General features: G+C 38.7%; 1 protein-coding gene across 1 annotated transcript in view; it reads right to left on the bottom strand.

Moving 5' to 3' along the window:
- Positions 1 to 9082, bottom strand: part of clvs2 (clavesin 2) — a 34227-nt gene extending 25145 nt beyond the window's left edge. The window contains exons 1-2 of the mRNA XM_055054386.1: positions 7922 to 9082; positions 4112 to 4286 (exon numbers count right to left, since the gene is read on the bottom strand). Of these exons, the coding sequence (XP_054910361.1) occupies positions 4112 to 4286; positions 7922 to 8310 (564 nt within the window). The 5' untranslated portion in view covers positions 8311 to 9082. The remainder of the gene's footprint in view (positions 1 to 4111; positions 4287 to 7921) is intronic.
- Between the last annotated feature and the right edge of the window lie 4129 nt (positions 9083 to 13211).

The raw sequence follows: 13211 nt of genomic DNA on the forward strand, positions 1-13211 counted from the left end.
CTCAGAAACTAAAGTTTAATTTTGCATTAGAAATGGAAAATATTAAAAATTTCTAAAATAACAACCAAAAGACGATGAAATAAATGTGAAAAAATATCTGCACACAACTGAAAACCATAAATAAATTAGATCACATTGCATCTGAAAATATAAAATACCAGAATGGAAATTATCAAGCTCATTTAAGTAACTTATTAATTGCTTATTGCAAGCAGAAATGAAACTGCATGGCTGCAGAATGAAACTGCATGGCTGCAGAATGAAACTGCATGGCTGCAGGATGAACTGCATGGCTGCAGGATGAACTGCATGGCTGCAGGATGAACTGCATGGCTACAGAATGAACTGCATGGCTGCAGGATGAACTGCATGGCTACAGAATGAACTGCAGGGCTGCAGGATGAACTGCATGGCTGCAGAATGAACTGCATGGCTGCAGGATGAACTGCATGGCTGCAGGATGAACTGCATGGCTGCAGGATGAACTGCATGGCTGCAGGATGAACTGCATGGCTGCAGGATGAACTGCATGGCTGCAGGATGAACTGCATGGCTGCAGGGTGAACTGCATGGCTGCAGGATGAACTGCATGGCTGCAGAATGAACTGCATGGCTTCAGGATGAACTGCATGGCTACAGAATGAACTGCAGGGCTGCAGGATGAACTGCATGGCTTCAGGATGAACTGCATGGCTGCAGGATGAACTGCATGGCTGCAGGATGAACTGCATGGCTGCAGGATGAACTGCATGGCTGCAGGATGAACTGCATGGTTGCAGGATGAACTGCATGGCTGCAGGGTGAACTGCATGGCTGCAGGATGAACTGCATGGCTGCAGAATGAACTGCATGGCTGCCATTCTGCTGCTTTAAACTCTCCAACCTGAAGCGACTCATTCTCACGGCTCCACTATCAGATGTCTCTCTGGGCTCCGCAGTGAGTCAGACTCTCCTCAACTCCACTGACTCTTCTTTTATTCAGAAAAAACAATCAGAATTAAAACTCTGATGATGCCACAGTCGAGTTTTTATTCGCTGAGGTTTGGATTAAATCCTGTTTAAATGGACGGTTTGATTCAGCAGGAGACAAACAGCAGGGAAGGATTTCCCTGAAAAGCTGCGATTTGTTTCATTTTGTGCTTATATGTAAGAAGTTAATTTCAGATTCAACACTCTGCACAGCAAGAGTCCATGTGTGTGTGTGTGTGTGTGTGTGTGTGTGTGTGTGTGTGTGTGTGTGTGTGTGTGTGTGTGTGTGTGTGTGTGTGTGTGTGTGCGTGTGTGTGTGTGTGTGTGTGTGTGTGGTTGCGTGTGTGTGTGTGTGTGGTGTGTGTTTTTGTGTGAGAAGTGGGGGGACATAAGGGGGTTTCTTCATATCATGTTTTCATTCTGGAGAAACGACTAAATTTATTCACCTTTTTCACCAAGTGATATTCACTCAAAAACTTTGTAATCCACAAAAAAATGCATTAGTTTAGATTAGCAAAGCTAATAATTTGTCAATAATTTACACTGTGTCTGGAGTTAGGTCTAACTTTATTTAACATCTCCATAAGTTGTTTCTCTTCTGAAAATACGGTTGAAATAACTTTGTAAATAGTTTTTGTAGCTTTTAATTAGTGTCTACTCTGTTCAATCAAACTGTTTTAGATTTTATAGACCGACTAGGAGAGTCACAGGATACAAAATGAAGGACTCAAGTAAAAGTTACTTTGATAAAAATGGACTTAAATAGAAGTTTTAGATTAAAGGTTCTTCATGAGCAGAAGAAAGTTTTGCTCCTGGATTTCACAATGAAAATGAAAAAGTGTTTGTCTTAAGCTGTTTTAATTAAATTAGCACATTTATAAAGAAAAGTTAAACACAAAATAAAACATGCTGACATATGACATCACCCTGTTGATTCAACACCAGGGATTTTAATACTAACTCTTTTTTATTTTTTTATTTTTACTCATTAAAAAATAAGATTTAATATCTAACTTGTTTCCTCAAAACAAATAAAACTAAAAGTTCAGGTTTTCTGACTTAAAGTAAAAAGTACAAACACATTGTACTTAATTACAGTAAATGTAACTAGTTACTTTTCACTGCAATAGAAACCAGATAGAATCAAATGAAGATTTAAATGATTTGTTTCTGGTTTAATCAGATGAAGCGTTTAGAATGAAAGTAAAATGTTTGAATGTGTTTCTGTGATGAAAACTCATGTTGATCCATCAGCCTAAATGTTTCTGGCCCTTTAAATCTGCAGCTCAACAACTCAATGAACTCCAAGCAGATATGATGCAATATCATCCAAGATGCTTGGATTTAAATAAAAGACAGAAAGTGCAAATATTTTAGAAGCAATAAGCAGTTATGGGATTATAAACTCTAACAGCGGGAATATATTATAAGTATTTATGAACCTGGCAGGAGGGATTTTTGGAATATTTTCTGGAGACTTAATGAAAAGTAGTCAAAGTATTTGCTTGCCAACTGGATCAATAGGTAGTGCACTCATTGGTGTCCAAATAGCTGCCTTTACAAAAAGACCCACGGATACTGTAACCTTCCACTAATAAATAGTGTAATAAAGCAAATGTATGCATAAATAAGCAGAATTTGTGTCAAATGTTTACTCTAAAAATACAATATAGATAAAAAGGTTTTAAAACAGAGCCTTAGTTTAAAGAATTAGTCTGAAATTGTGGAAGGGAAAATCTGTGCAACCTGCAGTGACTGGAATCAATCTGACCGTAAAGTGCCTCAGGCTGCAGAGCACATAAAATCCGGCTGAGAATTACCTGCAGTATATATCCAATTTTATGTAACATGTTTTACTTCCCCTGAAGGGAAAGGTGCAATAGATCTACAGAAATGCCTTTTTCATTGCTGATAGTAATGAATGATAGCAGCCAGGAGCCAGAGGTTGCAGGCGTGTAGCCGGTTATTTGTTTGTTGGGTCTGTTTTAGCTCTTTTCCCTTCGGTCGTTTCAGGATCTTATGTATGTTTCTGACTTTCTGGAGGTTATTTTGGTTGCAGAGAGGAAAAAATGAGAAGTTAGTGTGTGGAGCCCTGCAATGGCCTGGTTTCATATCCATGGTGGATTCAGCCTTTTGCCTGTTGGCTGCAGGAAAAAGACACTAATGGAAACATTAGAGAAACATTAATATGCACAATATTAATGTTTTGCTACATTTTGACACATTTACATTTTGCAGTATTTGTCAGTTTAAATAACAAATACTGCAAAGGTACAGTTCTAGAAACATTGTCTGACTTTGATTTTCACCACAAACCCATCAGATAATCACTCACAACACACCACGTTCTGTCTCTTCCCCCAAGAATCGCTCTCCCCCGTTGGATCTAACTTTGACTAATGGAGCCCAAAACAAATTGGCAGATGATTCACAGCCATGTTGTGAAAGCAATAACCAACTCCACTCATCTGCACATCAAACACGCAGAGAGAAGAAAGACGTTTTCTTCCCAGGTTTGGCTGCTGACTGCAGGACAGCTGAACTCTGCCCGCCAGCGTTTTTCCTCCTCTAACTCATTTCGATAATGATGTTAAATGTGAGCCGAAGACTGAGAAGACAAATGATTTTTCTGGGATCTGGAGAACAAGGAGGGCATTGAGTGCCTTCGTGTTTTCCTAGTTTTCACAACTCTGAAGCAAAATAATAAAAAAAGATGTTTTTTGGTATATTCTGGTGTTCCTTTGGGACTTTTTGCAAAGCAAAATTCATAAGAGGCATATTTTAACAGCAGTCGAATGGAAGGGAAGCTGGAGGTCTGCTGCAAAAGAAAAATGATGCCTTTTAGTGTTTTCTGCCTCTGAATTTAAAGCAACATTTTGGTTGAAGTGGGATCATTTAAAATCGAACAAAAATTAGAAAAAAATTGCAGAAAAAAATCAAGCATCACAACTTGCAAACAAATCTAAAATCTTAAGCCTGCTACTGAAATTTAAATCTCAAGAAATAAAAGCAATAATTTATGTGGTTTTCATACTTTATTATTATCATTATTATTTCAAAATTAGCGAATCATTGATTTTGCATCTTGTCCAAATCAAGTTTAGAGCTCGATCAGACGCAGTCTGGTCTTGCAGCTTCTCACCTGCAGCCCCTCGATGGCCAGCCGCAGCATGCTGGGGGTCAGCTTGGAGGCCTGCTTGAAGGTGAAGTTGCTCCAGTCGATGATGAGGATGAAGCCGTTCACCTGCAGCTCCGGGTCTTCGATCATGGACTCCAGAGACAGCAGGATGGCTCGCAGGATGTCCACAAACGTGTATCTGAAGGAAACATCACAAGGTTTTCTCTCTTTTTGAAGTAAAACATGGATTGTTTTCATCTGTTCAGCCTTTCAGGTCCATAATTCCTGGCAGGTTTCTGTGACTCGCTCTGTTTTCTCTGTAGCTATCGCTTTAACTAACTTTAAGGCTTAACATCTGCCTGCATGTTTCATGGCTCTTTGGTTATTGCCTCTCAGTTATAAGGGCACTGGTTCCATGCATGTGGTATGAGGTCAATTGACCAATGCAAACTGCCTTTAGGTGTTGATGTTTCCACAGTCCATTCACTGTTTGTGTTCAATACAAAAATCCAGTATTTCATTGTGTTGTTATGCAGTAAGACACACAAAAAATGCAAAAACAGTTTTATGAGGGAAAATGATGCATGGTTTTTCATTTTTTTCAGCAAAACTTTGGCACACATTTATATTCAGGTTTTATGAGTCGATAGTTTGTAGAAAAACATTTTACTGTAATTTTAGCTCCAGCTTTCCACGTCTGAAAACTGGAGGTTTTTCTTCTTCTTTGCAAAAGAATCAGGTCAGATTACATGGGGAGTGACTGAACACTCAAAGTTTTACCATTGGATCTTAATTACATGTAGGTCTGGACTTTGATTAGGCCATTCAAAAACCTTTGACATAAATGTTATTGTAGTTCTGGATATTTATTCTCAACCAGGACTGCTTGGTTTATAACGCTCCAACTCCAATAATGCTGCCACCACCATGCTTCACTCCGTGGTGATTTGCATTTGCATCTTCCTCAGCATTCTGATTGTCGGATAAAGAGCCAACATGTCGTATCATCTGACCAAAGCATTATCTTCCTCATTCTCTTGCTACTTTCTCAAAAATAACATTTGTGGGCTGATAGTCAGATTTTTCCCAATTTTTAGTTACCTCACTCTTATGTTATTTAAATTTACTTCACAAATGTCAATCAGTTTGTGTAGAAAAACCAAATAATATAGACATAAATTTATGTTTCTAGCATCACAAACTGTTGACAGGCGGTTAGGCTGGAGGGATTTAGTTTGCTGAATTCACAGCCAGCCTTCTGCTCAGATTTATTTGCTTTTCAATCATGTTGGATCTTAATTGCCAGTAATGAGGCTCCTGCAGAAATCAGCAATATAAGTTGGTGCCTCAGTTGATCCTTGAGGATTTTCATCCAGCTGATGCTTCAGATTCGTCAGTCTGCTGCTCAGTTACCATGACGTCATCATGAAACTAAATCACTGAGCAGAATCTAAATCCATTTCTGGCAAAATAATCTGCATAATTAACAGTAATAATGTTCATTTGTATCGTTTTTGTGCTTTTATTTAACATTAAGCTGACAGGTCAATATGTAACTCTGGATATTTAGACACTGATCTCTTTTTAAAGCCAAACAAAATCACGTTCTGACCCGACTTTTACCTTTAACCTCAACCAATATGACAATCTGGACCGAATCACGGTGCAGCCTGAGCATTTATGGGAACATGTGGGGAAAATAAGAAGCAGAGGAATGAGAACGACGCAGCGATATCGTGTAAATAATAAATTGGGATAAATTTATGCAAATTAATGATTGATTCAAGGTAGTTTCAAACTAATTTATTCAATAAAAATCATCAATATAGGTCTTAAGATAAATGTTGATTAAGCAGTACCACAGTAGCAGCTTTCTTACCCTTAGGAAACCTTTTAATTATTCATAATCATAGTATTATTTTCACTGTCATCGGTTTATGGGAGACCAGTGATGTCCAGTGAGCCTCCAGGTGATTTATGGTTCTCCGTGGAGCTGAAAGCAGGTGATCATGGTGTGTAAAAGCAAGGCTGTTTCTTCTCAAAGGGTAACGAGTTAACGAGGCTTCAGTCCAGCAGCTGGTCGATCCGTCAAACTGCAATTAGGCCCAATGCTGCTTTGAGGATGCAAACATGCTGACATGCAAAAAGAGGATTGTTGGCTGTAACTCGCCGGCTTTTTCAACCAATTAACAAACAAATATGTGCAACACGTAGAATAGATTTTTAGCAAATCTACTGATTTGAAGAAGCATCATTAAAATGTTTTGATGTAAGAAAGATGAAATTATGACCTTTTGCTCCTTTCATGTGACATTTATGCTGTGCAATTCCACTAAAAAACAAGAAATAAGCGAAAAGTGAAAATAAACAACCTTAAACTGATAAATTTAACTCTGTTTTTACCAACCTTGCTGCACCTTTAAAGAGTTTTCCAAATGTCTTTGATTCTCTTCAGCCAAACCAACATGTTTCCTGGTTTGGACTTTTGAAAACTCAATAGTTTGACTCAATATGAAACAACATTTTAACATGTTTTACCAAACACCTGATGGCTTTATGGTCTAATCTAAAGATGCTTCACTTTGGTGGGTTTTTTGGTGTCAATTGTCCTTTTTTAGATTTATGGTTCCGGTTTGTTTTTATCAAACCATAAAACATTTGTAAAGATTCGGCATATTTTTAAACAAGGTGTTTCTTTTTAGTCCAGACAAATGGAGAAACCAGGAAACTGTAAATTACTATTTCAAATTTCTACTTTGGCTTTTGATCAATTCTGGAGAAACATCAGTTTTATTCCACTATTGATCACTGTGTGTAATAATAATCAGACATACTGATCATTTAAAGCTGATCATCAGATTCTCTCCTCTTGATACCAAAAGAAGAAGTTAAACATTTAAACATCAATTTAAAGTGATTATTCTTCCCAGCAGCTGGAATGATTTTATATTTTATTCCAGTTTAAAGTTAAACTGAACAAAGTGACATCATTTCAGCCTTCTACCTTTTAAGTAATGTGACTCATTATAATGCATTTATAACTAATAATTTAAGTAACTGAGATGTTTGCCTTAAAGCAGAATACACGAATCAAGAGCCGACAAAAGGTTTTCATTTTTAGAAGAATTTACTCCTGATTTGCAAAAGGAAAAACCAGAAATGACTCAACATCTGCGTCATTTTGATCTCTGAGTCAAAAACAAATAAAAAGCCATGAAACCAACTGGGTTTAGTAACTAGTTACATTTACTCTGTTACATTTACTTGAGTAATGTTTAGGAGTATTCTTATTACATTGTACTTGAGTAATACTGTCATAAAGTATTGCTACTTGTACTTCACTGAATGAAGAACAAACATGTTTTAACTAAAGAAACCTGCTGTTTTTGTTAAACTTTCACACGTTTTACTCTGAAAGGACATGCTTATTGTTTTTATATATTTCCACACTTCATATTTTCTGATTATGTAATTTGCAAATATTAAAAGATTGTTTTAATCACTTTTGCTCAGTTGCCTTTTTTCAAACCCCCGTTTTTCATTTCTTGCATGATGTTTCCTTGTATTTGAGTAAGAACATGTTTCAGTGTTTCTGCTCTTCCGTCTCTGTTAATGTGTCCAAACATTTGAGTCCATTTTCTGTCATTTAAAGACTATAGTATCTAATATTTCACAGCTGTTTGCAGCAGGTTGCTGCTCCTCGGTGACTGAGTGGTGCTGAAAGGACAGCTCCTCCAGACTCACTCATTCATTTCCACGATTTCACAAACATTCAGGTCTTTTCAACGATTTCGGCTCTAATTTCATTAAAAATAAAGAACTTTTTTTCCTCACCTGCTCTGGTCCCAGTTGGCTGCAAACAGGACCAGGATCTTCCTGCCGTACTTGTCCAGATTGGACAGGACTCCTGGGAAGCCGTCCTTCAGAGCCTGCTTGATGCCCGGGTCGGTGGCCTTCAGGTTCTTGAACATGTCCAGGTTCTGCTGCCGGTACTCGAAGTACTGAGCCAGCAGCCGGAACGCCTCAAAGTGGTTGAATTTCCTCGCCCTGAGGAATCTGAGGATGAAGGCGTCGTCTGTCCTGAGGAAGCCGATGTCCGGCCGGGTGATGATCATGTCCCGGACCTCCTGGATGTCCTGGTGGAGAGTCTCCGGGTTTTCCTTCAGCTCCACCTTGGCCTTCTCCAGGGTCTCCGGAGACAGACCAGCCTGCAGGTGAGTCATCGTTTGCAACAGCTGTCCGTCCCTCCGGGGGTTCGGCGAACCAGCAGAGGAATGGGTTAGCAACAGGAAGTGGACGGAGAGCGTTTAGTGATCAGTGGCTGACTTCAGATGGAGGCCTGCTGCTCTGAACACGTAATCCACCCTGAACTGGCACAGACGCCGCCGCTGCTCTCATTCTGTGATGCATTTTCTACGTATGGGCCACTCACTTTTACGCACACAATCATTATTTTAAAAAAGCAAGATTTGAACTTTATTCTAATTTCCCAGCGTGCAGACGATGGAGCGACGTCCGCCGGGGCTTCAGGCTGCACCAACCTGCTGCTGATCCGGGTGGCCTGAGCGGCAGCCGCTCGCCTCCATGTCAAAGCCGCTCCGCGCTTTCTCTCCCGATCTGTGACTCACTGACGACGGCAGCATCCCCGTCTCCCCGAGCGTCGCTCGGAGCGGCCGGACAATGCGGCACGACCTGCAGCCGCTGCTACATGAACACCAGCAGACCTCCGCCTTCAAAGCGCGTCTCCATCCGCGGACCTGCTGCTGCTGCTGCTGCTGCTGCGGGATGAATCCGCTGCTTAAAGCGTAAATCCGCTGGGAGTGAAAGTGAAAGGCATCAGAAGGGGAGGCGTCCGGTGGTGCACAGGTGTCCCGTGTGGTTTTGCCCCCCTCCTGCCTCCGGTTGCTGCTGTTTGGAGAGGGGTGGGGTGGATGAGGTGGGGATTACCGTCTGTTCGCTGGGAAAGTGACTGACATCCAGAGAGTCTCTGCTCGGTGTGGATGGATGCCACCGGCGGGGGGGATGGAAAGAGAAGGGAGGAGAGGACAGGAGGGGGAGGAGTGAGAGATGAAGAGAGAGAGAGAGAGAAACCAGAACGGGATGCAAGGAGAAAAAGAGGACGAGGATGGAGAGGCAGCTTAGCTCGATGGAGGATGAAGAATGAATATAAAAAAATCATAATTTAGAAAGTAAAATAAAGCTAAAACTATTGGACTTTAGTCAAATTTGTGGCCCTTTCTCCTTTCTGTGACCCAGTTTTCTCTGTAGGAAACATGTTTCAGTCTTTATTTTCTTCTGCTTAAAGTTTCATGTGTTCATCTTTTAAAACACTTGAATTCATGAGAGCTGCTGATTATAGTTTCTACTGCACTGGAACTTTTCCATGTGTCATCATGCAGCTTCACGACTCAAAGCATTTATTGTAATTTAATGTGGTAAAGGCCATGTTAGAGGAAATATTGCCTTGTTCCCAACAGATTCACAAATACAATTCTGAAAAGTGCGGCATTTGTATTCAACCCTTTTTTACCTTCTGAAATCTCATAATTAGTAAACAGATCTCATTTATAAATGCATCAGTTCAGTGAAAGTGTGAAGCATGTGAGGAAGTCATGGTGTTGATCATTTTTCAGAAGCAAAATCTAAAACTTAATTAAATCTTTCAGGGGAATTTTAAAGTTTTTGTTTTTTTAGTGACATGATTTTGGGGTTTAAATTGGTGAATGAATCCCTGAATGGTTTCACTTTTATGTGCCAGAAAAATCTTTTTTTGAATGGAGAAACAAAACAAAAATGTACCAAAGGATGAAATATTCAGGGTCATTTTCAACCCATGTTTGCTCTAATATATAAAGCAAAACATTTGTAATGAATGAAGATGTGCAGCCACAATAGAAAGCAGGATGGTTTGGGGTGTGAAAGGCAGAGAGAGGAAGAGGAGGAGGAGGAAGGGGGAGGAGCTGACACCTGCTCAGCAGCCACCAGACAGCTGGACTTTAAAATGCTGAATTAATTTCTTTTGTATCCGCCTGATTATCTCCCATCATGGCTTTCTGTGTCAGTGCAAATGGAGCAGCGTTCAGCTCAGTTAGCTTCACTGCTGCCCGTTAAATCAGCAGTCCAGACAAATCTGCAGCAAATAAAGTCTGAATGAAGCTCTCTGCTGTGTGGAGCACAAATAATCCCAGCATATAGAGCCCAAAGCTAAAAATACATTATGTATAGGACACAATTTTAGATGATCGCTGCAAATGTGAACCAGTTGATGTCTGATTAATGTATTCCTGAGTTTTTTCCATAATATGAACTTCAAACGTGGAGCTGGTGGAAGATTTTCCCTCTGATGCTTTGATGTCAGTAAGTGTGTTAAAGCTCAAACGTTTAACTGGTTTAAAACACGAATATGGGCATCGTATTAAAACATTACTTGACCAGTGGGGCAAGAAATGTACCAAAAAAGAGAAATAGAGGAGAAAGTGCAGATGAAGAGTCTTTCAAACAGCAAACATGTGAAACTGTTTCAAGCTGAGGTTGGAAAGTGTTTTTATTTTTATTTATGCTTTCATGATATGGAAGGTTGCTTTTTCTTTTGTGTTTATTATTATTTTGATTTAATTTCTTCTACAAATTTTATTTAGCTTAAGCTTATTAAGCTTATCTTAGTAATTAATCATCAAAGTCTATCTTCAAATACTCTTATTTAGTAAAACTAAAAAACAGAATCAAATTTTGTCAGCTAACTGGGTCCTTTATATAATTAATAAGAGCTTTAATTTTACCATATGATTGAGGTTTCCCAATCCATTTACTTCCTTTCTCTTCTTGAAGTTGCACTTATTTATTTTTTGTAGTTTGTCAGCGGTTCTATCCTGTCACAGCTGTTACCTGTCCAGGTATCACTCCTGATGCTCTTTATACTTCCTGATTTCCACACATTCCTTCTTACTTTCTCCTGTTAATTAACCATTTAAATCCACTTAAACTTGTGTTTCCAGCCGTCACATGTACTGAGGAGCCCAGCCTCTGTCCTGTGCCTTGTTTTTCAGTCCAGACAAATCTGCACAGCTGTTACCTTTGTTTTATTATCTCTGGGTTTTTTCAGAGAGTTTGCCACAGAACACACTGAGAAAACACAAAGAGAATCCATGGTTAGTGGAAAAAACTAAAATCTCCTGCAAATACAAAGACATGAACATGACTTCCTACAAAGCTGAACTGGCTTCACCTTTTTGGATCAAGTGGAGTTAAAGGAAACAGTTGAAGCTGTTTTGGATCTGAGCAAAAATTCAAAAACTTATGATCAGATCAATGCCATCATACAAATCCTGTGTTTAAGGTTGACGTCAACATGACTGAGTTCATCCAGAACATCTGAGAGAAAATGATCTCAGCGGACAGGAAGTGCATATCTATGAATTTGCAGACTTTGTTAGCCACTTTTATTACCCCAAAGACAAAAATCCCCTTAAAAGACCAAATAAAGCAGCTAAATAACTGAATTGATTCTCTGATTTTTGTTCCTTGACCTTTGAACGTGTCTGTTTGCAGCTGTTTTAGCGTGAGGGAAGAAATGTGTCCAATATTCAGGCTCAGTTAGCAGTGGAAATGTTTTCAAGCTGTTAAATGAGAAATTAATTCTCAGTAAATTTGTCAGAGTGAAATCTAAATGAAATGACCTCCCACTCACAGCAGCACTGACTCAAGCAAGCAGTGCAGCTCTGCAGCAGCTCAGCACAGAGTCACATAAGAAAAGGCCAAAGAGTGGCGGCCAATTCAAAAGTCAACGAGGATCTGCACGTAAAAACGTCTCATTTTTATTCAATCTGTCAACAGCAGTTCAGTTTCATATTCCTCCACTAATTTTCCATGTTTGTTTCTATTCAAAGTCGTGGGATTTTATCCCATCTTTGCAGTCACAGGGAAGAAGGAGAAACTGTTTAATGCATGTAATGCTGCAGCTTAGAAATGAAAACATGTTTAAACTGCAGGAGATAAATCAACAGTTTCAACTATAAAAGTTAAAGTTGTTCTTTTATTTTTATTGATGATTATGGTTTACAGTTAATAAAAACTCAAAATTGAGTTTCTGAGACAAAATTAAGACCAAAATAAAAAGTACATTTAAAGCAGAAATGTTTTGCTGTGATTTGATATTTATAAGTCAAACAGTTCTGGATGTTTTCAGTAAGCAGGAAAAACCTCTGGATAAACTGCTGAACTTCACATTCTGCTTCCAACATGTTGAGTTAATAGAAGAACAAGTTTGATAGAAAAGGTGAGGAAGTGTGGAAATGTTATTTTTTGTCATTCTCTGAATCACAACACTATGATCCTACACTGCCACCTGCTGGTCAGGTTGTCTTCACTCAATTAAACCAATTAAATGTTTTATTAACTGTTATAGTTCTGTATTCTGTGAATAAATAACAAATGTATTTAGATTTATAAATCTAAAGTTTTCTTACTTTTCTTTGTAACTCTGTGGCAGGATGAAATAAATGTAATTGTTAAAAATTATGAATGGGAATTTATTGAGTCCATGTTAAACCTTTCCATGCAAAAGGCCTCTTTATCTGCCTTTTAAATGTTGAATTAATAAAGAATATTTCCATTCCTATCCGTTTATAACTCAGGTAATGTATCTTATCTGAACTGAGCTTTAGAACCTAATCCAACGTTTTATAGTTATAAATCCTAAATCAGTTCAATAATTTACTATCCTGAAATAAAAGCTAGAAGCTTCCCATTAAGCTCATAATACTTATGTGACTTTAAATTCATAAAGTGAGAGCTTTAATCTGCAGAAACCATGCAGCTGGATGAACAGCAGGGGGCAGCATTGTTAAGGTTACAATCCCTTGAAAACCTCATTTTTATTTTCAGTCAAACTGAAGCAGCTCCTGGTTTTAAAGGACATTAAAACCAGGAGGGTTAATAGAGTCAGTATTATTTAACTGATTGAATCCACAGGTGCTGGACTCTAACATTGGGTTTTAATATCATTGTGGATTTTTTAGCCTAATCATATTTGCTTTGCAGATTGCGGTCAGTCTTTAGCTGCAGCATTTAAATCTTTTTCTCTGCTTTTATCACATTTACAAACTGAAACTGAAGGTGGAACAGA

The sequence above is a fragment of the Poeciliopsis prolifica genome, unplaced genomic scaffold (assembly GCF_027474105.1).
Source record: "Poeciliopsis prolifica strain line A6 unplaced genomic scaffold, Auburn_PproV2 SCAFFOLD039, whole genome shotgun sequence".
Classification (NCBI taxonomy): Eukaryota; Metazoa; Chordata; class Actinopteri; order Cyprinodontiformes; family Poeciliidae; genus Poeciliopsis; species Poeciliopsis prolifica.